The sequence below is a fragment of the Echiichthys vipera genome, assembly GCF_963691815.1.
Source record: "Echiichthys vipera genome assembly, chromosome: 16".
NCBI lineage: Eukaryota > Metazoa > Chordata > Actinopteri > Perciformes > Trachinidae > Echiichthys > Echiichthys vipera.
Genome location: NC_139841.1, coordinates 22738605 through 22764475, shown reverse-complemented (window position 1 = coordinate 22764475; position 25871 = coordinate 22738605). Strand labels below are relative to the sequence as shown.

At 42.4% G+C, this 25871-nt stretch overlaps 1 protein-coding gene across 1 annotated transcript in view; it reads left to right on the top strand.

Moving 5' to 3' along the window:
• Positions 1-25304, top strand: part of LOC310959213 (carboxyl-terminal PDZ ligand of neuronal nitric oxide synthase protein) — a 49453-nt gene extending 24149 nt beyond the window's left edge. The window contains exons 5-11 of the mRNA XM_083930480.1: positions 996-1104; positions 2072-2213; positions 3912-4063; positions 8312-8473; positions 10234-10435; positions 13013-13343; positions 22995-25304. Coding sequence (XP_083786606.1) covers positions 996-1104; positions 2072-2213; positions 3912-4063; positions 8312-8473; positions 10234-10435; positions 13013-13343; positions 22995-23556 — 1660 coding nt within the window. The 3' untranslated portion in view covers positions 23557-25304. The remainder of the gene's footprint in view (positions 1-995; positions 1105-2071; positions 2214-3911; positions 4064-8311; positions 8474-10233; positions 10436-13012; positions 13344-22994) is intronic.
• The last annotated feature ends 567 nt before the right edge of the window (positions 25305-25871 follow it).

Here is a 25871-nt window from a genome sequence, read left to right as displayed (position 1 = left end):
TTGTAAATTATGTAGATCTGTGGGAGGATTACATTTGGCAAAGCCACACCTCATCAAGGGGCCGTGTGTGTGTGTGTGTGTGTGTGTGTGTGTGTGTGTGTGTGTGTGTGTGTGTGTGTGTGTGTGTGTGTGTGTGTGTGTGTGTGTGTGTGTGTGTGTGTGTGTGTGTGTGTGTGTGTGTGTGTGTGTGTGTGTGTGTGTGTGTGAGTTTGTGTGTGTGTGTTAAATACAAAGCCACACCTCATCAAGGGGCCGTGAGTGTGTGTGTGTGTGTGTGTGTGTGTGTGTGTGTGTGTGTGTGTGTGTGTGTGTGTGTGTGTGTGTGTGTGTGTGTGTGTGTGTGTGTGTGTGTGTGTGTGTGTGTGTGTGTGTGTGTGTGTGTGTGTGTTAAATGCAGTTATCCCTGCTTGTGTTCTTGTGTGTGTCTGTGTGTGTGCTTGTGTGCGTGTGTGCGTGTGTGCGTGTGTGTGTGCGTGTGCGTGTGTGTTAAATGCAGTTATCCCTGCTTGTGTTCTTGTGGGTGTGTTTGTGCAGTTTGGAGTCTTAGTACACTCTGTATCATGTGACTTTGAGTAGTTGATGGTCATAATTTGTTTGCCCGGTTCCCAGCGGAGTTGTTTTTATAGCAGTGAAGCTGCAGATGGAAGTGCAGGCCTGACCCTTTGCTGTGCCAGTTTACTGCAGTGTGTGCAGCGTTGATGGCAACGTCAGAACCACACAGGAAAACCTATGTGTGTATTATAAAACACAAAGAGAATATAGCAATCTAGTGTGGTAGTGTGTATTTTGTTTTTCAGCATTACACTTTTATCGTTCCCCTTTCATTTTGTTTATATCCACATTAGGTCGGTTCTTCCCCCTTGATTTCAGTATTGGGTCTTAATATAATTTGTCATTCGGAGGATAGGGACTGTGATGAAAGGGGGCGCATCATGTAAAGCAAAAGAAGATGTGTTTCGTATTTTGACGTTTGTGTATTTAAATTTGTTTCCTAGGATTTTCTACGTGTCTCACGACTCCCAGGATTTAAAGATCTTCAGCTACATCGCAAGAGATGGTTCCAATAATTCCTTCAGATGTAATGTCTTCAAGTCAAAGAAGAAGGTACAGCAAATGTTACTTCCCTGGTGAATACTGTAGGCTCCGTGCACAACTACCCTGCTGCTCTTATGCTTCTCTTGTGTCGTTTTTCAAATGACTGAAAATATAAACTTGCAATCATTCAGGGAGAAACAGGGCCATACAAGTCCATACAGGTCCACCATAGAGGCAGAAGAGATACAGATTGTATCAACTGCAGCAGCATTAGCTGGTCTAAATCACATGCAGCTATAAAACATGTTGCATTTTAAGTAAGGCTTTTTCTTTTACTTAAATTGAAAACCAGTGCACTTCTTCTCACTACCCAATTTGCTGCTGTCATTTGCTCCTTGATTTAAATCCCCCCAGCTGCTGCGGGACGTACCGCATACACACTTAATTTGATTTTGTTTTCCGTGGGTTTGTTTATATTCAGTTTTTCCATTTTTATCTTTTAATTTCAGACTTACTCTCCTGATTATGTCAGCTCAGCTAATCAATTTGGGGTTTTAACTTATTTGACTTCTAGTGGCGTAGCACTGCAGATCCATGGCCTGCAGTGAATACAGAACAGATGCACTGGAAGACAAAGATTACAACTGCATATTTCAGACAAGCATCTCTTTATCTTTCCTTAGTTTGAGCTTTTTTTCGTGCGTGTTGCTGCAGTTGTTGCAATTTACCGCGGCCTTTGCTCACAGGTCTGGTATTATCAGTTAGCCGTGTGAGAATCGTTCCACAGAAGTGATATCATTAGTCTCTTGAGTGCCAAGATGACTGAGAGTGTTCATGTTTTCAGTCCATCCAAAGAAGACACCAAGAGATTGCACTGATTAACTCATCTGAAAGCAGACAGGAGGAACTCATCAGTGAAATTACTTTTTGTGATGCATGGAGCTTATTGCTGAAAACACACACTGACCTTTTTATCTCTGAATCTTCACTCTGTTCTCTCTCTCATCTTTCTCTCCCTCCTCGATCTTTCTGTCAGACGCAGGCCATGCGTATTGTGCGGACAATAGGTCAGGCCTTTGAAGTGTGCCATAAGCTCAGTCTGCAGCATGCTGAGCAGGACGCAGATGGACAGGCGGATGGAGAGAGCGACAAGTCTACAGAGGAATCCAGCAGTCACAGTGAGACCTACCTAAAAATTAATCATAGTACACTGATTTTTTTTGCCACTTTGGAGCAAACTCTGTCTGCCAGAGTCTGTTTTTACAGTTTAGTTTCTGTTTGGTAATGCACAAGCACAACAACTCTTTGTTCTGTATCTTTGTAGGCCAAACAGGAGGAGGCATAAAACCACTTTGCTGACTTTTTTTTTTTAGAAGATAGTGTCTGGACTCCTTTTAGTGAAATGATACACTGCAAATACCCAGCTATGCTATTAAATCACTAATTAAGAAGTTTTTATTTACTTCTATTACAGTTTGTCAGATGCAAAATGCTTCAGTATTTATAGTTAACACGTCTTTCACACTTTCCATTATAAGAAAAAATAGAACAATCACAAAAAGGAGCCCATTAAATAAGTTACAATATAAACATCTTACCCTGTCACAGGAATAACTGAACTGTGAGTATGGATAGCAGAGGTGGGACCTTATTGTTTTACAAGTCACCAGTAAGTGTTCCATATGAAGTCCTGAGTCAGGTCCCAATGTGTATGTAACATGTCTGGCATTTAATAGCAATATAATCAGGTGTAACTTAGTATGTTTTTCCTGACACAAGGGGTTGACGTTTGATGTCATTTAATCACATCTGAATCTAGTTTTGAATCTCTTCTTTAATCCATTCATCTTTATAACACTTGTTTTTTTAAAGCGATAAGTCCAAAATTCAAAAGTTTTAATGGACAAAAGTGATGATGTCCTAGTGTGCACTGTGAAACGCACCCTCCTTCTTCCCAATGGCTTCACGCTACACTTCACTGGTGTTTAAGTCGAACTGATTTTTGTCAAGTGGAGTCTTAAATAATTAGATACATGACCTAAGTCGTACTCGAGTTCATACCTCTCAGCACAATGGATTCAAAAACTAACAAAAAATACAATTATTTTGCAAACAAACGTACACAAACTGGAGGTGTGTGGTGCGTTTCACTGATGCCCTTTTATAGATGTTTTCTAAAGTGAGTGAATAGCATTATGTCTCTTCCCAGAGAAGCATTGCGGTGTAATGAAACATACATTTTACCTTTATCATCTCATCTGAACAATGTAATTGTGGAAAACGTGGTGTTAGCGATCATTTATTGGTCATTTTGGTCACAGGAGGACCATCTCTCTCCTGGCTCAAGCTTGACTTTAGTTTGATTACATGCCTCTTTACAACCTAAATGGAGCCATCAAACATCACCAGATCATTAATTCAGCACAGCGATCAAACATCAACAACACAGATGTCCGGTCACACTGGACTGTAAACATATTTAAGAAATAACAGCAAGCTAATCTGGATTTAAGTGTTCTCTGATGCCTCATTTTGCGTTCACTTCATGTGGGACGGAGAGTCGCGATGGGAAAGATTCCTGTCATTACAACTTTCACATGATTGAACAACACAGGAGGTTAATTGCCAGTGTCCCCAGTAATGAGTGTAATTTGCACAGTGAAAGAATAGTTGTCTGGCACTGCGCTACAGCTACAGAGTTGGTCACATGGGGGTCAAATACGGTTTATGTGCTCAAAATAGCATTAATTAAGGGTTAAGTTATCTAAATGAAAGCATCCCTTTTTGTATGCTCTTATAGACTCGTGTGTATTTAATGTAAACCCCGACAACTGATGGGAGTGTTTTGCTCATTGTCTTTGTGTATTCCTTCACAGGTCGTAAGCTGACAGGGGCAGAGCGAGAGGAGGAAGAGGAGGACAGCAAACTTCAGCCTTCAGCTGGCACTTCACTGTGTGAAAAGGCTGTGAGTGAAATTCTGCAGAGTCTGGCTGAACTGAACGTGGTCAAACCTGGACAGACCATCATAGTAAGATACTGCAGTGCACGCATGCACACACACACACACACACACACACACACACACACACACACACACACACACACACACACACACACACACACAAACATAAGCACACACAGTGAATTGCTGACTGAGGGTAGATTATAATGAGCACACTGTATTGTGCTTGATATATTATAGTTGTCTACAGTATAAAGGCAAACAGCCTGATTCCAAGGGCCAAGAATGAGATTTTGATTTAATGGAAACAAATAATGGAGATGTTTTAAAGCCAAACAAAAACTAATAAGACACTAGCTATTGTACTTTTTTTTTTTCTTTTTTCAAAGAAGGATAAAAGTCACTGGCATTGTTAGAGGACGTGTGCACTGCTGTGATGTCCTGTAGCTTAAGCGTAAGGTTTTTACCCTTTTTCAACAAGCCCACGTACAGTTGGTCATTGGTCCGGTACCATTTAGCTTAAAGCCGTCTGTTCATTTACTCCATAAAACTTTGTGAGGACCCAAATTACCAAAGATCCAGTTTGTGTTCCACCTGGAGAGTAGAAGCTACCAAGCTAGGCTAACCAGGTTCTGTTCGACCTTTAAGGGAAAAGAATTAAGGTTTGAGTGATTTGTTACTAGTGACATTTTAAAAAGAGAGCTGCTCAGGGGTCACAAACATTTTGTTGGATTTGATGTGATATTACAAACTAGGGCTGCTCGATTATGACAAAAATCATAATCATGATTATATTGTTCAATGTTGAGATCACAATTATTTGACAAAATTACTCAATCACGTCTTGCATTTGTTGAACTTTCGATTTTAAAATCTTTAACTATTTAGAGTAACAAAGTCTAAAACTAGATTTTTTTTGCTTTAATATAATTAAACTGAAAAACAAATAAAAAGATAAATAAAACAAAACAAATAAATAATACATAAATAAATATAGGTAAGTAAATCATGAATAAAAGTACATTACCCCAAAAATAAATGAGATCAAATATAAACTCCCTAAACATATATTAAAACATTTCTGAAAACAATGTTCAACATATTTCAGTCAGTAACGCAACGAAAACAATAAAAGCCCACAAAACGAGAGCATCATTGTGAAACAGTAAACGGCACAATCACGTGACGTCTTGTTTCCAAAATCGTTCAAAAAGCCAAACTCGTAATTGAAAAAAAAGTTAGATTAGGCACCCGGCCAGTCCTACTGAAGATTATTTATATCACCTTTAAGTGTTCCACAGTCTCCGCGTTTATTACCAATATGTTTCGCTAGAGCGTTCCTCGTTGTGTCTGTATTTCTTGCCACGCTCACTGGACAGCTAAAACTTAAAACAGTGAAATGTAAGAGCAGCCTCACACTCACAAACATCATGATAGTTAGTCTCCATCACAGGTGTAATGGAGGTTCCCCTTTATTACTGACACCTGCAGCAGTGGTGAGGTCGCAGCAGCATCCACAGTTTAAAGATTACAGGTTGTTTTGTTCCAGACTGTCTCTGTCGCTGTAGCTTCAGGAAATCACCTCCGCTGTGAGTCCGTGCTTTGACTTTAGTGGCGTTCTGATGCCGTTATCCAGACATTTTGCTGCCAAATGGCTCATTGAACTGACGACATACAGTATAGTGCAGTGTCATCTACAGTACAGTGCTGCAGTACCTGACCATATCATTGACTGCAGCTCTCCATGACTAACTACGGTTGGCAGTAGACTCTGTCGGTATGAAATAACCTGGTCACGCTTGCATGAGGTAAAAAGACTACATTTTTGTTTCTGTGTTTGAGATTAAGCAGACTTTAAATCCGTCTGAAGTTAGGAACTATTATCTGACAGGATGAAAAGATGCAAACATTCAGGCTCCGGTGTGTCATGATGCTCTCCTCTGGATTTGTCACCATAGTGAGCGTGGTAGACACAGCTGTGATCATGCTGTTGAAAGAGAGAGAGAGTGGGATTGGAGTGGGGAACCTGAATATTCCTGCTGGCTGTGAAAGGGGGACACTTAATCCCAAAAAAACCCCAGTCTGTTCCCTTTGATTTCTGAGAAACGCCACCCTAATCCCATAGAGGGGTTCACGTACATCTGCTCCATGGAGATAAGCAAGGAGAGAGGAAATAAAGAGATGGAGGGAGGAATAATGAGAGATCAGGATAACAGGGGGTAAAAAGGGCTGGCCGAAAGATACAGACTGCACAAGATGCTTGTTGTAGTGGAGTTTGCAAACAAAATGACAGAAATAGGTCCACGAACATCTGAGGTGTTGAATTCATTGTTTTTTTGAGAGCTGTTATTTTTCATGTCAATTAAATCACCTCTTTTTGATGAACAATGTGGTCGACACGAGCACACGTTTCAGTTACTCCACATTTCTTGTATTTTTGTCTCCTCAGTCACAGCTGAGCAGCATTTGACTCAATATCTGTTTACACTATCTGCTCATGTTTCAAGGTCACTGTCAATCAAATCAGAACAGACCATGTCCACACAATTAGAACGTTTTACTTCCCTTAACTGTAACTTTGATTGCTGCTTATTTAGCCATGAATCTTTAATGTTATAGAGAAAATCTAAGATTTTAAACTAAGATTCCAAGGGGCTTTAATCTGCTCATTGTTTTCCAGTTCAACACAACTTTATTTATCCACAAAGGCAGTTAGTTATGTTTGTTTTTTATAATTTCCCAGAGCCTCAGGTGATGTCTTTATATTGGTTGCTGGCTGGCAATCGACTCAGCCATTAATCGTTTTTTGTTTCCAGACCCAGTAGATTGTGCTGATGTTATAAAGCCACTGAAAAATTGGTGTGAAATGTTTTTCTCTATAACGCTGAATATTCAGTACTAAATAAACAAGTGAAGTTAAAGAAGGTTTAGTTATTATTTAGGAACAGTTTCAACAAATTCAGTTAATCTGCTTTGTCACGACTTTGTGGCTACGGTCAGGTCAAATTTGATTGACAGTGACCAAATAAGCCATGGTAAGGTATAATGGTAAGGTGTGTTTAGCACATCTTGCATGGTCTGTAACCGGCAGCAATCATAGTTCTCACAGGTATTAAAAACGTCTTATTTATTTAGGAAAGCTGATGATATAGTGTACTGAGGTAGATTGCCCTCTCATTAAGATGCACTGTCTGAGAAACTTCAGGTGAATGTGCTGTACTTTACAGAGTGCTACTTCGCCCTCTAGTGATGTGACGTAGGAGGTACAATATATTTTGTGTTCCAACTGTACCAAAAGAAACAGTTTGTCCGACAGCAGGAGGAATTTGTGCAGTTATCATTCATACATTGATTCATTCATTCATCTGTAACCGCTTGTCCCTGTCGGGGTCGCGGTTGGGGCTGGAGCCGATCCCAGCTGACATCAGGGGTGAGGTGGGGTCCACCCTGGACAGGAAGCCAGTCTATCGCAGGGCACATAGAGAGAAACAGAGACAGACAACCACTCACACCTACGGGCAATTTTAGAGTCATCAATGAACCTAACACGTGCATGTCTTTGGACTGTGGGAGGAAGCCGGAGTACCCGGAGAAGACATAGGGAGAACATGCAAACTCCACACAGAAGGGCCCCAGACGGGATTCAAACCAGGAACCCTCTCGCTGTTAGGCGACAGTGCTAACCACCACCTCACCGTGTCGCTTTGTGCAGTTATACAGACATGAATTGAATTTGTTTATGAATGACTTGAACATACGTACACAGATGATGATTTAAATATATACACACTCAATTGCTCTCCCCTTATGTGAGAGAAGAGGGTGAAATTGGACATTTTTCCAGGAAACGCGTCTTATCTTACATGGAAATTAAATAAAATTCCAGGGAGAAAAGGAGACACAGAGAGCTAAATGGAGAGTGAGGAAGAAGCGGTATGGTATGATAATGAGCTCAGAGATTAGTCCAGTTCTGATGAGGTGTTGCAGTATGGTTCCATGTGGCTCCAGATCATTGTGTCACGGCCCAGGACTCAGGGACTCTAGAGGACTGGGTGGTTTCTACCCTAATGGTTCATTAATTGCATTCATCTGGTGTCCACGGTTTAAAAATGGCTCCTATTGTGTTTTAGCGAGAATGAAAAACTGGCAGCACTAAGAGTGCTGAAGGCCAACATTGAAGTCCATATTTTTTCTTTGAGATGTTTATTTTTTGTGGGTACAGTGCGTATCAGCGAACACAGTGTCAGAGAAGTATGTTTTTTTTTACTACCTCCCATCAATTGAATGTATTTTTCTGTGTTCTCCCGTGGTCAGGACTTGGATCGAAGGTCCCTCTTCACTGTGACCTCCCAAGGCGTTACTCCCAGCAGTCCTTGCTCTCGAGCTCTCACTCCACTGGCATCACAGCACTACCTGCAGCTTCTTCAGCAGCAGCTACAGCAGCAACAGCAGCACACGCAGGTGGCCGTCGCACAGGTAAGAAACAAGACACGGACTAGCATACGCAGTGTGCAGCGTATTATATTTGCTATATTTGATTAATTGATTACCAAAATAGTATTTTTTTCGGTCTAATCGTTTGAGCTCCACTCAGATTGATTCTTCTTTAATTACTTTTTCAACGCTTTTATTCATTAACATAATTAACATTACCTCTGACCAAAAAAGGGCATGTATGTGACGTTGGGGGGAGGAAGATACATGACTCTGACCGACGTATACCTCTGAGGAGAAGTGAGGGTCAGCAGCTAGCTGTCACTCAAGAGGCTGCACCCCTCATATTTATAATTTTTAACCTACAAAAAAAGTCACCCCCTTCAAACATACACACTAGATCTTTTTTTTTTGTACAAGGCCTTAAATAGATTTAATTATGCTGTGGATGCCCCCTGGGCTCCTCCCTAGGGAGGTGTTCCAGGCACGTCCAGCTGGGAGGAGGCCTCAGGGAAGACCCAGGACTAGGTGGAGAGATTATATCTCCACACTGGCCTGGGAACGCCTCGGGATCCCCCAGTTAGAGCTGGTTAATGTGGCCTGGGAAAGGGAAGTTTGGGGTCCCCTGCTAAAGCTGCTGCCCACGACCCGACCCCGGATAAGCAGATGAAGATGAGATGCGATGAGATCATTTTTTTTATAATCATCCATTGACAGGCTAATTTCCAATCAGTAGTCTCTCTTTAGAGAGGATATGGAATAAATGACATTTTCTGCTTAGCTGTTTTCCTTCAAAGATAGTGGCATGTACCACATATTTTCGGCCGAGCTGAACCCAACGGCACATCCAGTGTGGCATTAATTATTAAGCAAGATTTGGCTTATTCAATGACACTGATGATATCTTGCCCTTCCGCTCAGCCTCAGATTTATCCCAGTCAGCTTGTGAAAAGCCGGGGTGTGGCATCAAATGAAACTGGAAATATTTCGTCAACTAGACTTGCTTTGTCTCACAAGAGCCACACGCGCATCATTTTTGTGGCCGTTTTGTCACAATTCTGACAATTATTCCCTCCTTATGATGTACAGCATTCATACTGTAGAGGACTGTGCTTGAGGCTAACCATAATACTCGCTCTGTTACACACGATCACGCATCCAGGAGAATTGTTTGGAAAATCCTACAGGGCAGTTTAGCAGAATGGAGACCTGTGGAAGTGATGTTCATCTTGAATTCATAACTGACATCGAGTTACAGTCTGTTATTCACAGTAAAGCCATAATACCCTGTTTGAGCTTCATGTTATCTTCATGTACTGTGTGTCTTCTGTTGATTCTCACCCAGTAGGGGGCAGCACCAACACAGTAATGGAAGGACAGTCGGTGCAGTATAATGAACACAAGCAGCAATGCAATGTTTTTAAATGAGCATCTCAAGAGATTCATCGAGCCTCCTATTTATAGTGTAATAAGAGATATTGTACCGCAAATACATTTTTACTTTACTATTTCATGTCTGATCTGGCTGATTGCACTGCCATGGAAAAATCAATTCACAATTTAATGATCCACCTTAATAGCAACCCTAACATTACCTTCAGTTTCAGTTTCAGTTCTGGGATTATACATATGAGCAGTATTATAAATCTCATTGTATCCACATGATGTTATCAAAAACACAGGATGTGGAGGAGGATGGAGCTGAGTAACTTTTCAAACAAACACTTAATGCATCTAGGCTTTGAATATAAAAATCGAGTCACAGATAAATAAACACACCTTACCCTTTGTTCCCACTACAGGTGCAGCTGCTGAAAGATCAAATGGCAGCAGAGACTGCTGCTCGTATGGAGGCTCAGGCCCGTGTCCACCAGCTGCTGCTGCAGAACAGGGACTTGCTGCAGCACCTGGCCCTGCTCGTGCAGCAGCTGAAAGAGCTGGAGGCCCGCTCCCCCAAAACACAGCCAGGGCAGCCACAACAGGAGCCTCAAACTAATGGAAACAGTAAGTGACTGGTGGGAACAGTGTAATCCCTCAGATGAACTCATGTCAGGTCAGGTTCCCCGTGCGCTGCAGTCCTTGTCATTGCTCACTCCTCTGTTGGCCAGGGGGTGGTGTAGTCATTCGTGACACCAACTATGACCCCTCTCTGGCTTCCTGCCTGCAAACATCACCAGTTGTGTTTGACAGAGCAGCTGCCAGGTATTGAACCCCGCTCTGCAAGTGAACACGACTGCTCTTCCCTTTGCGCCACCTGGTCGTCCTTAATTTGGGCATTACGTTTTTATCTGTACTGAGGAAATGATTGTTGTTATCCAGGTGAGAGACAAACCAGTTTCAAGCATTGATGTAGATTTTGCTGAGGTTTTTAATGTTGAAGATGTTTTGATTATATTATCAACGGTTAATGAGGACTAATTAAAAGCCCCAGTCATTGTTAATGAAAAATAATTAGGAGGCAAGGGACAGCAAGTTACTGATTTTCGGTCTTTTTTTTTAGAGAGGATCTTAATTTAATTAGCTATGAAATTTCCGAGCTCAGCCGCAGAGGGAAGCCAAACACTGTTCATCTGCACACACTGCTCGCACTACCATTAAATCAGCAGAAAAGACTTTAAACCCGAGTACGTTTTTGATACACAAGAAATTTGCCTTGGTGTTCAGTGAGCACAATAATTGCAAAGAAACAAACAATAAAGCAAAGTACTGGAGTCAAGAACAGAAAGTATTAAAAACGGTACTATAACAATACTGTGTGCAATTTAACAATTTAACAACAAGAAGCTGAGCAGTTTTTTTCTGAAGGATGTGCAAATAATAAACAAAAAAAAATTAAAAAATTAGTGTAGATGTGTGTCATTGTAATGCATGGAGGTTGTCTTCTGCATTGGCAGCAGCGTATCAAATGTTGATGGAGTAGGTGAGGATGGACTTGATGATGATAGTGTAGAAGTGCACCATCATCATCTTTGGCAGGCTAAACCTTTTCAGCTGCGGCAGGAAGCACATCCTCTTCTGAGCCTTTTTGCTGGGGGACCTGTGTGTAGGACTCCACAGTGTTGGCTGGGGAGGCACACAGGTTGGGATGGAGGGGGCTGCATTCTTTCAGAAGTCCACAACCATCTCCACTGTCTTCAGAGCATGTTTTGTCTGCACCAGGTCCTCAGATGGTCAATCTCCCATCTGTAGGCGGACTCATCCCCACCAGAGATGAGTCCATTGAGGGTGGTGTTGTCTTTGAACCGCAAGAGCAAAATATCTCTTTAATGCAGTGGTCTCCATCCCGTGCCTGGGTCTAGACCTTACAATCCGCCCACTCCAAAGAGTTGACAGATTTGTCTGGCATCGTGACAAGAAACTGCAGTTAAAAACACAGATGAGCCAATGAGCGCCGGGGGGGGGGGGGGGGGGGGGGGGGGGGACCATTATCAGCACCATGGACTCTCATGTTGTCAAGCTCTGTGTACATACACATCGCTCACTGGCCAGTCACAACAAAGTTAGTTACACATGCTTACGTCATAGGTTAACCATGGTCTGCTGTAGCCTACTCCGTTGCTACCAAAGAGAGTCTATGCTACTGTTGTGGCCGTAAAACGGTGCATAAATTGTTTGAAGTGGTGGACCAATCATCATCATCATCATCACCCATAGAGCATCGACAAAAATAAAAGCATACACTCCCTGGCCACTTTACTATACAATGTAATGCAATCCATTACACCACAACAGATGTACCACAAATCACCAGCCAAAAAAATGAATTGCATTAGATTTTACAGGTGTATTAAAGTGGCCACTGTGTGTACATAAAAGTTTTGTTGCAACTGCAGTTGAGCCCATTACAGAAAATATTTCAAAATTAGTTTATTGATCTGAAATTAGCTTTTACATAAGGGAGGGCCCTGCACAAACACCACTCAACTCTGTGTAACACAACAGCGTATTTTTTACCCACAATAGCATCTCTTTACTTAAGTAATGAAAGATTATATAATCACAGTGGATTTAGAAACACATTCTGCTGTCATTATCTCACTCCCAAACTGTGGTCTCAGTGAGAGTTTGCTTTTGTTTGTTGTGTTAACAGCCTTTATTTGGGTACACACACAATTATACACACACTTTGTCCCAAAGGAGGATTTTTGGAGATGGGATGTATTTACAGGAGCTAAAAGAACAGTGGGTGTTGCCAAAATAATGATGAAAAGCGACACACACACACACAGTGGAAAGAGCTGTGTGTGTGTTTAGGTATGAATCATCTCTGTCCGTGTTTTCATGTGTTCGTGTGTACCTTTTTGAAAATAACACATCATGTTTCATGCTTGTATTAATCATGTTAGTCCCTCTGATAGAAATTGTTAATCTCAGGCATGGCTGGCTTAAGTGCTCCCACCGGCACGGTGCCAGCTCCTCTTTCTGTAATGAGAGGGAGCACTCAGAGAGATCTTTAGAAAAATAAGACAAAGCCAGCAAGTTGGTTGTGGTTGACGATCAAATCTTTGCTTATTTCTTTTACTTTTACTTCTTTTTTCTTTTAATGGTGGCATTGTGTTGAGTTATTTCTTTCTATTCCAGATGGTCCACAGTCACCATGCAGCTCAGTGTCTGCATCAGCAAAGGCTCTTTCTCTGAATCTGAAGAATCACTACAGCCAGACCCTGGATCAGCTCATCACCTCCACACCTGCATGGCCACTCCAAACCTCAGCCCTCTCTCCCACACAAGTGGACTGTGCTGAGTCCTACCTGAACCTGCTCAACCTGGAGAACAGCACCGAACCAACCGCATCGGTCAACGGAGACCTGGACCCCATTATCAGAGCCAATGGGACAGCGGACAGCAAGGACAGCTCGTGCAATGAGATCGTCCCGTTCACGATGAGGAACTCGGCCAACATGGATGAAAAGTAAGACGGCTGTCCTGGCATTTATTAGGAAATAATAAACCTAAATGAGGCGGGTCTATCTCGCCAAAAACGCCCCTAAATTGCGGTAGAAAGAGGCCCTATCGGAGAGCAGGGCCTCTTTTCTCCCCTGAGATATAACCAGTTACTGATTGGCTGTAGCTCTCAGCAGGATGTGACGTGTGGTAGTACAGACGCCAAACAACACGGTGATGTAGAGTAGACACTTTTATCCAGTGGTGTAGAAGAACAATGTGCAGAAAATGATCTGTGCACTGTGGTCCTTTGCTGCATGGTCCATACCTCTCTCTTTCTCTCTTTCCCATTTACACACAAATGCGCGCTCACACACACACACACACGAACACGCACGCATGCACATACGAACACGCACGCAGGCACACACACACACACACACACCATATAGCAGTGGGGTGACCGCCTGTGTTTTCTTTCATGTTAGTTGTACATAAGGTGACGTTGTGAATCATGAGCCACCTTAAATCCAACTACAACTATTCTGTATTTCTCTGGAGAAAGAACGTGCCACTGTATCACTGATCAGCTGATCAACGGTGATCTAAACCCATTCAGAGTGCTACGTCACCTCCGGAGTCTCGTAAATCCCTCTCGGGCCTTTTTTTTGTAATGGAAACACAGCGAGTGAACGGCAGTTTGAGAGGGCGTGGACTGAAACTTTCCTGGAGGCCACTCTATAGGGCTAATGGAAACACACCTAATGTACTGTCCCAGTACTGTCCCAACACACACAGATAAGTCAGTCCACTGGCAGCAATGTAAACTAACTAACCAAGCAAGACAGTGGCAATGACTTTTTAACATATGAAAACTAAGAACAGAAAAACTTGCACCCCAAAATAAAAAAAAATCAGGGTGAGGGGGATTCTGGGATTATAAAGAGCGTCTTCTCTCTATGATTTGAGCGGATTAATGGATATTTTTTCACAGTGGCGATAACTCGACTGGCACTGAATCTAAAAATGTGTGTATCATTTTTGTGTTCAGATTTTAATGAGTTATGACTCCCCATTTTGACAATTAGGAGCAAATTGTCGTGTTTACCCAGATGTATTACCTTTGGACAGATCCAGGCTCGCTGTTTTCCTCTGGATCCAGTCTTTGTACTAAGCTAAGTGCCTGCTTGCTTATGGGCACATATGAAAGTGGTATCGATCTTTTCATCGAACTCCCTCTGCCAGAAAGCAAATATTTCCAAAAATGTTGGCACTATCCCTTTAATGTGCGTCACTTTGTGTTTGAGGTAGCCAGGCTACACGGTGACATACGGCGCCCGTAGCTTTTAGTGTTATTAGTGGAGAACAGCTCAAGTCAGCAGAAACAGCCCGCAGCTAATGAAAGTGTGACTGTAATCAGGGGATTACAGAACACAGGGAGAAAAGGGTTGTGGGTTGGACAAACAAAGAGGGGATCAGGTTTGAGGTTGAAAGAGGGAATCAAAGAAAAGCTGGAGAGAGAGAGAGAGAGAGAGAGAATGAGATTGAAGAGAAACAGCTTTAACTCAGTGCAAGTGTTTCTATTTCATGAAATAAGTCACTCTGAAAAGCCATTAAAACACACATCGAGAGATTTCAGGCCGTAAATGGAATCACTTTCTTTGGAATAATTTATGATGAATGCGTTTCGCTCGTCAAAGATATTCAAGGTTCTATTTCTCGCTGCCTCACACGTTTTATCTAGTGCTTCTCTTACTGTACTGTACTGACTCACTGTCTGAATGCTCTGGCATGTAGCTCTTTACATTGAATACATACAGTACATGGAGTCACAGCATCTAATTACTTTTTAATGAGCTTTTTAATGAGCTTTTAATCTCCTTAAGGCTATCACAGAGACCAGCAGTGGTAAAATAATAATAAATAATAAAATAAAATAAAGTTTACTACATGGGATCAAGCTGAGCTCTCTAACAGGACAAACTCTTCTGTCCTTTTTTTTCTTTTATCCAACTCTTTCGCTCTCATCCTCTCACTTAATTTGTCTGCCCTCTTTTGCTTTTCGCTCTCTCCCCCTGAAAGCAATCAACAGCCAAGTCTCCAAGGCGAGCGTGTTTAAGTTGATTTCAAAACAGACAAGAAGAGAAATGAGGACTTAGAACTGACTCGGCCATGTGGTGTGCATTTGGCATGCTTTTGGATGTTGCATTTTTGTGTGTCTGCTTTGTTTTGTGTGTTGTGTGCGTTTGAGGCTGCAGCTCTACTCCCTGACATCCTGCGGTTTCCTGCAGCACAGACTCCCGGGCAATCCCAGCTCCCATCCCCTCACAACCTGAAACTCTACCCAGTCCATATGTTAGAATATGTTTTTTGCATGAGTGTGAGGAGGGGGGGGGGGGAAATAAAGACAAAAGAGGACATTGAATTTCTCCCAAAGAGAGGAATTCCGTTACTGTACGTTTCCATCTGAACATTAGTTTCATCTGGGAGTGTGTCGTGTGCCAGACTGCCCCCCCCCCCCTATTTGTTATTATGTAATAACTGACTTCACGTTTGTGTCTGCCACCATTCCTTCTGAGAGACCATTTTCTATTTTTTGTCTCAGAGGCTTGAAGAAAGACTCAGAAATATACCGTTGAGGCATTTTATGTTCTTTTCCTAAAGTGGTTTTCCCCCGTCTGCCATCCTTCCCCCTCTTTTATTGGCTACAGGTTGCCTCCTCTCCTGAGTGACATCATCTTTCTGTAATCATAAAAGTTTATGCCGGGTTTATACACAAAAGCCATATAAAAATAATGAAAAGTCAGGTCATTACTGCACGGAAAACACACTAATTATTTTCCTGCTCAACAAACTTCGTTAATGATATGACCTTTGAATGTTTAGAATTGCTATGCTGCTCATGCGACTCAACTATATATTTTAATCCCACTAAAGTAAAGGGAAAATTAGACAAGATGAGGGTGGGGGAAATGGAAACTTTAGATCCATTATGTTATTTCGCCCCCCCATCAAACTCCTTTGCATTACCTTGTTACCCGCCCTCTCCCACTGCACGGCACATTTTATTGCATCCATTTGCTTTTGTTTTCTGGATGCTTCCAGTGAATCAATGTTTACAGCCTTGAGTGGCCTTATTTTATGTTCTGCTAGCTAGCAGACAGACACTCCTCTGCCATCCTCTCTCCTCCTTTTCTTCCTCCCTTTCTTTATCTTCCCTAAGCTGACCTCCCCCCTGGGTCCAGTGCTGGTCATGCAGGCTGATGGAATCCATTCAGTTCACACTATGAGTGCAATTTAGCTCTAACTCACGCAGGCACTATCACCCAACATGGACCATATGTTGTGCGCTCTCCGGCTGGCCCGCTGACTCGAGTGCTATATGATCACTGCATATGGTATGTTGGCATACCACACCAATAGTATATCTGACCACGTAGTGAGTCACCTTTTACACAACAAACAGAACAAACAAAGCGGGATCAAAACAGGATGTAATAGTAGATTTAAAATACACTTTGTGGGCGGAACGTTGAACGGTGTTATTTGCAACTTTTTGAGTCATCGACCGCTCCATCCTCTTATTCATGAGACACACACGAAAACAACAGGCGACAGCCATGCTGGTTTTGTGTAGACTGGGAACCAGGCGAATCTAGAAGCTCACGTTTCATTTGCTCTGGCTACCGTCCCGTTCAGAGGAATTTCTAGAGACTCAATTTCTGACGGGTCAATTGTAACCGCTAATCTCACGTGCAGCGGGTTCAAGATGATGAATGGCAAAGGAGCGTCATGCTTGAATGTAGCTTTTGAAGGTAGTTACTGGTATTCTCCGTCCAGCATGAACGCATCTCAAACTACTGTCACGCTATGGCTTATTTGTCGCCTCAAATGTTTTCATAAAAAATATTTTAGCATATTGTTCAGCTATAACCGGACCACCATGTTTATTTATTTTTTCCAAATGGACCAAGCACCGCTTCAACTTGCGTGTTTTGCTCAGCACTATGTCGTTTTGTTGCTTTTATTGGATGTAGGTCAAGTTTCGTAGCCCTGATTGATTGTAGATCTATTTAGAGGCATTTTGGTTGATAACACCTCTTAAAAATGAAAAATGAGAGAGAGAGAGAGAGAGAGAGAGAGAGAGGCTCCAGACAAATTAGTCTGATGATGCCAGGCTAAGTGTTATAGGTTTTTGATCCTAAACAAAAGCATTGTACAATTTAAAATGTTGACGGTGCTAGAGGAAAGTTCAGGGAACACCACCGAGATTACAATTTACCCTGAGGGGAACATGAGTGAATGAGAAATGTCAGTATCAACCACAAATGTCAGCGGCAGGGTGAAGCTAGAGAAGGATCACCAAAGTCTGTCAGAGAAATCATCTGTCAAACAGGAATATGTGTATAAAATTAAATATTTCAGTGTGGATCAAAACCAACAGACAAACATCGCCATTCCAAGAGCTACGCTGCTAAAAACTGCAGCGTGCCCACACAGAGCAAAAACAAACACATACGGTGACCAGCTTATATGAACGCCCCACTCTATATTTTTCACAAGTGAGTCATGTGTTCCCCTGGCATGGTATAGACTGCACACTTTTTCTCTCTGACAGTACTGTATGTTACATAATCACATTTCCTGACCTATCTGATGATCTTCTTCCTCCCTCTCTGTCCCTTTTTTGTTTTCCCTCTTCATCATTAACATTAGTGTGTCAGAACGGCACCGGCAGCCTCGTCGGCCAGTAATTTAATCACAGCGATGTGATAGCAGGGTAATAGATGCCAGTTTGGGTGGAGCTGGTTCTGCCAACTGGATTTACACACTGCTACATGTGTTGGTTCAGACGTGTACTATACTGTCATTCTTAGAGTTATCTGCGTTCTCTCTCGGGCCGAGATTTATATCTGGAGAGCTTGAAAGTCGGCCTGTCAGTCACTGAATAATGTCAAACAGGTCTTCGCTTTAGGATGCAATCGCTTGAATTTCTAAGTTTTGCATACACTTTGAGGTTCCTGTTAGTATCTTTCCCACTCTCACATTCATCCACCTACATGCTTAAACATCCCCTGCAGACATCTCACTCAGCTTGTACAAAACCAAGCTCAGGGTTTCTACACAGTAGGGAAAAGCATGGAATCTAATTCGAGTCATTTTCAGGTCTGGATAAGTATGGAAAAGGGGAAAAGAGTAGGGGAAAAATGTTTGTGTTGTTTCCAGACTATTATCTCACTCTTTTAGCATTTAGCTTGAATAAAATGCTATGCTGTAAAATACTCTGAGAAGTATGGACATTTGACATTTGAGTCTGGGAAAGAATTTTGTAATGGAAAATGTGTAGGAACCCTGAAAGATGCTTTCACAAAGACCTATTGTCCATTCTCTGAGTTTAAACCTGTGCTCCTTTTCTCCTGCTTGCCTACTTTTATTCCCGTTTATTAAATGGCAAATTAAATCAGCATGCTGTGCCCATGAGTCATGTGTTGCAGACACAGAGGGGGGTTCGTTTTAATTTCTGAAACACCTTTGCTGAGTCGGTCTCTATATTGATTTTCATGTAACATTTAACAAGAAGGCAATGAGATTCTGACACACTTCTCTAACACTTAAAAGTGAAAGCTTTAAGGTCCATTCCAGTGATTCTGTATGTTTTTCATCCACTAATAACAAACTACCCTTCACTGACAATTTCCCTCTTTGGTACAGGTGCGAGGACCCTCTCCTGCTCTTCCTCTTCCTCATCTAACCATCCCTCATTCCCCCATCAGTCTGCTCTCACAAACAAACTGAACCCCAGAATAACACCCGACAAGCAGGCTGGTGCCTTATATCCCATGCGTTCCAAAGTCCCATCCCCCTCCCTGTCCCTCTCATCGTTTGCTGCACAGCCCGCCTCTCCCTAGGACATCTGGGGAGCTCTCTGCCACTGCCTAAGCCCCCTTCCTCTCCTCCTCCTCCTCCTTCTCCTCCTCTTCTCCTCTCTGCCCCTTCTCCTCCCTCTATGTGAGTATTACTCATGACAACCAGCATGTGGAAGCAGTGTCTGTGGCACACGCATGGTACTGTACTAGGCATGTGGTGGATGAACAGTGTGGGTGTTTTCTAGCTCACGTTTACGTCTCACTAGTGATTTCTCTGCTAATGACTGCATATTAACCTCCATTTACATGCGGATGTGGTTCTGCAGGTTTTATAACCACATCAGCATTGAGATAATCGTTGAGCCACACACGTCTTATGCACCGTAGCACTGTCTGTGTTTCATACACACTTGGCTGGAATGTGAGCGCTTGTTTTGTCTCGCAGACAAAAAATAGAAGAAATGTTCTTGTCAAGATTTGGTATTAACTTGTCAGCGGAGGTTCCACCTGAACAGTAAAGCTGTCACAGCCGAGGCAGAAGAGAAAAACCTCTTGATGCACCCGTCTTAGATTCATTCAGGGGTGTGTGTTTGTGTGTGTGTGTGTGTGTGTGTGTGTGTGTGTGTGTGTGTGTGTGTGTGTGTGTGTGTGTGTGTGTGTGTGTGTGTGTGTGTGTGTGTGTGTGTGTGTGTGTGTGTGTGTGTGTGTGTGTGTGTGTGTGTGTGTGTCTGTGTGTCTGTGTGACGTGCATGTTTACTGAGTCTGACCAAATCACCATCTTCCACGTTGAGAATGTAATAATCCCAGCCTCAGGCTTCAGGTCTCACATACTGTACTGTTGCACCAGTAGAAGAGCAGCACACTGTAAGGAAATAAATTCATTTCATGAGGCTTGCAATGCCAAAAATAGTCTTTAAGGTAATAAAAAGCTATTGAAATCCTACAGCGATCGGAACAAAAATGTTTTCAATAAAACTGGATAACATACTGTATAATAAGTATATAACGATCATGTAAAAAGAAAAAAATTGAGAATTTTTGGTCTTATAGTACAACACGAATGTTCAGTTTGTTCTTTGAAGTCAGCGCTTTCCACCCACAATAAAATGAACCAATTTAGAAGACGTCACACAGTTTGTCTTCAACTGCATCACTGCAAAATGAGAATCTTATTTTTAAAAAGAAAAGCCAATTAACTTCTCACTGTGATAGATTACGTCTCTGCAAGTTCATTTTCTCTCAATATTGAAACCAGTGGATGCCTAAATGGTACAGCAGAAGAAAGCATTAAGATATTCTTCTTCTGCATGAACATGAAGCGTGCTGTTGTAAACTCTCTTGAAGACTTGAACAAGCTCCTAATATCTCCTTTAGTGTGACAACTGCTTTTTTTAAGGTTAGTTTTTTGGCCGTTTTCAAGTATTTTATTAGATAGGACAGACAGGAAATAGGGTGAGAGAGAGAGGGGGAGATCTTCAGGGCCGCAGGTCTGCGTCGAACCCGCGGCCGCTGTCTCGAAGACGTTCAGCCTCTTTACGTGGGGCGACTGCTCTAACCACTCAGCCACCGGTAAAGCTCTAAAAGAAAAATAGCTTTTTAATTTGATTCTCATTATCATATTAGTGTAAACCAATTGTAAACCAGTGGGGACCATGACTGTCTGCACAAAATGTCATTGCAATCCATTCAGTATTTGCTGAGATATTTTTGTCCTGACCGCATTGCCATTCCTTTAGCCGCACCGCTACAATGGCTAATAAAAACCAATGATGCCGCTTGAGACATTAAAGTCAGTTGGTGTTCAACGTGACTTTTGTCCCACTGTGGCACAGTACAGACATAGCATATACCTACCATATGCCTTTTAATTTGATTCTCATTATCATCAGTATTGACATCCAAAATTACATAAATATAATATTACATTTTAAGTGGATGTAATCAATCTTTGTGTCAATTCTTCTGCCCTTGTGTGAGACAGATTTCCCTTATAAAATAGACTAGAAGAGAGAGGCTAAAGGAAAAAGACACCAGCAGCTGGGATGCATGGCAGCTAGGCTGAATGAGACTGGAGCAGGATTAATGGGGAGACAAAGATGGAGTAATAAAAGGAGAGGTAAAGAGAAGACACCGTAGAGGGAGATAGGGCGGTGAGGTTGGGAGGGGTGTCTATGTGACGGAGAAGAGGAGTGCTGAGTCAAAGTTCTGATAATGAGGCCAGCCTGCTCCGTGATCCAGCTGCAATTTCATCAATCCCCACAACCTGGCAGCACACACATTCAAAAACAATAGCAGAAGACATCAAAAGGGAATCAGACATAAAGAAACGATTACCCCTGGCGAGAGAACAATACAAATAGTTATGCGTTTCATTTTCTTTATGAACCATTATGTGGACCGCTCCATCACTCATTGTCATCTGCCTAATGTAATTTCCTCAAATTAAACTATAATTTGGTGGCAGACAAAGAATTTTTTGTTTGCAAAATATTAAATTGGGAGCAGAAACGTCACACAACGTATAGATACACACAGATTTACAGCAAAGTCAGTGAAAGTCAGGTCTGCAGTTCATACAATAGTTTGGGACTCAACTAAGGAGTAAATCCTAGCAAATAAATTGGAATTTCAAAAAAATAATAAAAGGAGCTATGAAGGCTTGACTTTATAATCTCCTGTCTCATAATATTGTATTGTTTTTAGCCAAAATTTTACTTTATCATTTCACTTTTATAAGCATATTTGCTAGTAGCTACTAGTTGGCTATATAGATACTGTATCTACAAAAAAATTGTAATTGTAAAGCCAGTGGGGAGCATGAATGTCTGCACAAAATGTCATTTCAATCCATTCAGTATTTGTTGAGATGTTTTTGGCTTGACCGCATTGCCATTCCTATAGCCGCACCGCTACAATGGCTATTAAAAACCAATGATGCCGCTTGAGACATTAAAGCCAGTGGAGTTCAACTTGACTTTTGCCCCACAGTGCTGTTTGCTTCACCATTTGTTAGCCGGGGAAACGGTGGTTAATTATCTCCGGTGATGGTTTCCCTGCACCATTAAAACAAGTATGTCGTTACCGTAGCTGTCAACACCGATCTCGCACAGAAGCAGAGACGGTAAATACATCAGCGAATCACATAAACTCATTACTGAGACCAGGATTCAACCCCAGACCGGATTCACAGGGGGAACAAAGTTAGCCGCCAACAGTGTAATGTGGATGGGTGGAGTTGGGAAGGAAGCGAGGCTTGTTAGCGGGTGTGTGTCAGGACTCATTTTCCGAGAGAATGACTGTGATTGTGTGTGGTGTGTGCGCACTGGTGCCTGTCATGGCATTTCTGTGGTACAATCAGAGACACTGCAGTGTAGCTATTTCTAGTGTGATGAGGGGAAAGCCTGCAGCTCTTTTCTCGCTCCCTTACCCCCCACTCCTTTTTTTTTTGGCTCCCTTTCTTTCCTCGTTCCTCTATTTACCTCAACAGGGGAGCTGTGGGATGTAGATAAGTCCCCACACAGCCGAAACAGCAGGAACCCGGAGAGAAAGAGAGAGTTTCTATCTTGTCTGGTAACAGCTTACGTCACAGTGCGTCTCAAGTTAATGGGGTATAATGTGACTGACGGAGAGGAAAACTGGCTCCAGGCTTATTCTCATGCACCTGCTTGGTATAGATATATTATTATGCTGACTCTGAATTAGCATAATGAGGACAATGAAAATGTGTTCATGGATCTACTCCTTAACATGTTAACCAATAAACGCATTTCGTCAGGCTTCACTAACCAGTGCCTCTGTTCTCTCACTGGCAGGTACACACAGATGATCCCTAAACTTGACCCTCCACCCTCCATGAACCGCAAGCGCGCCAGCAGGACGTTGTCTCCAGGGTCAGAATTCGCAGTCATGCCCACGCCTGGAGAAGTCACCACTAACGATGGGGCCCCCAGCCGCAGCAGCAGCCTCTCATTCCCAGACATGACCCCCAGCTCCCTGTCATCCGCCGATTTCCACTCCCTCTGCAACGGTGAGAGCAGTTCCTGCTCAGCCAGCGAGGACTCGGGCGTGCGCTCCGAGACAAAGTCCCTGCTGTCGCCACTGCGCGATGACGACGACCTCTTCGGCGACCGCACAACATTTTTAACGGCCTCCAGCGGCTGTGACAGCCCCCCGGAGGAAAGAAACGAAGCGGTTCTCTCTTCCTCTGAGTCGTACGCTGCTGAACCCCCCACCCTCGCCTCACATCCGGACACCAATGAGCAGCATCTGCCCTTCTCCTCTCCTATGAATGATACCTGCCTTCACATCAGTTTCTCTGAGGATGAGCTGCTGGAGAGCAACCAGGACGACCCTAACGTTCCACAGCGTAGTTAGGAGGATGAGCTGATGAGCCCCTGGAGACCTTTCCCTACGTCCTTCAATCAGCTTATAATGCAACACTACTGTCATACGCTCCTATGTTTGCACTGGACTCCATTCCTGGACCTTTAATTATTCCGTCCACTTGTGGCTCAGTACAGACATAGCATATACCAGTTATGAAAAAAATAATCTATTGTATAAAAATGATTAGCCAATGGACAGATTTAGTATTTTTGTAATGGAATTAATGATCGAGATTACTTTTTAGCGACTAGAATGTTAAGCAGAATACATGTAGCAATTCTTGCACTGTTAAGGTCACACATAAGTTACCGTAGAGTTCAAAGAAAATGAGGGAACACGTTTTTTTTTTTTTCCCTAGTAGTCGACCTTAACACATTATTTTTTATGATGCTTCGCTGTGGTGCAAAAACTATCGTGGGACATATCGATTTCTGCAGATTTCACAGAGCGATCATGACGATCATGCACATGTTGGCGATGTTGGGAAGAGCCTCGTCTTCTGTAAGAGCACCTGACGGGACGACGGGTGGAAAGAAAAGAACAAGAAAGTCAGATAAAGGAAAAAAGAGGATAGAAATGAGCAGACGTAGCTGTGTTTTGGGTTATTCACAATTCCCATTTGTGGCTGTGTGGTGTGCTTATTTAGGAATCAGAGTTCAGTGGGTTTTTAGAATGTTTTGTGCTGCTTGTCGTACGGGGGTTTTCAGACCTGCAGGCTTTGAAGCGGTGCAGGGACAATGAGCGGAATTTCCGAATGGATTTTGTATGCAGTACAACAGTGACTCTGTATGTAGCGTGGTTGTAATCCTTCAAAAATATTGATTTTAAGATATTCTAGTTTTGAAAAACAGCACAGGAAAGAAAGCAAACCTTCAAAAATGTCGAGCTCACAGCCAGAGAAGCTTTGGGTTGCACCTGTCCGAGCGTGTTATAAAAGGAACCCTCAGACTCAATGGGAAGATAATTGGGGAACCACAGAGGGCCCTCGAGAAAGACAGCCTGGCAGATGAATTTTCTCTGTTCTGCCTCTCACTTTGAGAAATCCTGGATCACTAGTTAATGTGTTTAATTTGGGGCTGTCAGGGTCAATTAGGATGACATCTCTCACGTGTGTGTAGCCTGATCTGAACATCGGGAATATTGTTTTAACGTAATCAGAATATATCAACATAGAACTACTTTTAGTTAATCAATCAGTCGATCAACAGTAGATTAATCTGCAACAGATTTGATAATCACTTAATAGTTTAAGTCAGTTTTTGGCTAAAAGGTCAAAGGTTACTGCTTCTCTATTTGATTTGTCGCAGGTATCTGTTGAAATTCTCTTTTTTTTTTTTTACATGCGTGTGGCAAGATTTTACTACCTTATAGTATTATAGTGTTCATTTTAAGCGCAGGTCTTACCTTTCACAGGTAGAAGTGATAAATGGAAATGAGAGGAAAAGCAGCTGAGATGGGAAAAGAGCAGCGGTGGAAAAGAGCAGCGGTGGAAACGGGCGACGATTTCAACACGGAGACGAGGTTTTTCTCAACATCACACAGCAGGAAGCTATGAGAGCAATAACACGTGGAAGAAAAAATAATAAAGAGGAATAGCTGAAGAACTTAAGCATGCACTTGTGTTTTTTTCACCACAGATTTTATAGTATGTTTGTATTATATGCGTAAAAACACAACTTCATGTACGTGATCTTGCACACAGGATAAAGAGAGTATGGTCTATGTGGGCTTTCAAAGGATCCTCTGCTCATTTTACTGATGAAATGACCTGTCATTGCATGTTTTTTACCTGCTCAATTTGTTGTTTCACATCTTTCATATAGTTTCCCATAACTGCAGAATGTAGACATGATGTTATCCACTGACTGAGGTAAATGCACTGTGGGGGAGGATCGGACTTCAAACTGTAAAGCATTCACATAATATTCAAACAGGTGCAGTCAAGGATATGCTAACAAGCAGCTCACAGCTGGATTCAAGCCATTGAGTAAGGATGCAACCACCAGCCATTAAAGGGAACACTGTTCGCTTCATCTCTTTGGTCTGAACAGGAACAAGCTTTTCATCCTCTGCCCTTTTACTCTGAATTCATTATATCTCCTTAAACGTTTGGCATTAAAAACCTGTGTCTCTCAAAATCTTTCCTATATGCGTAGGAACATTTAACATTTCCATGGCTCGTTGAGACTGTCACTTTCTCTGTTCTGCTCCTGAGGTGCCTTTCAAAGGGCTGATTCTTCACTGTTGTCCTTAAGCGTACAGCTTACCTCTGCTCAGTGTGTACCGTGGCTGCGAGGCAGGCA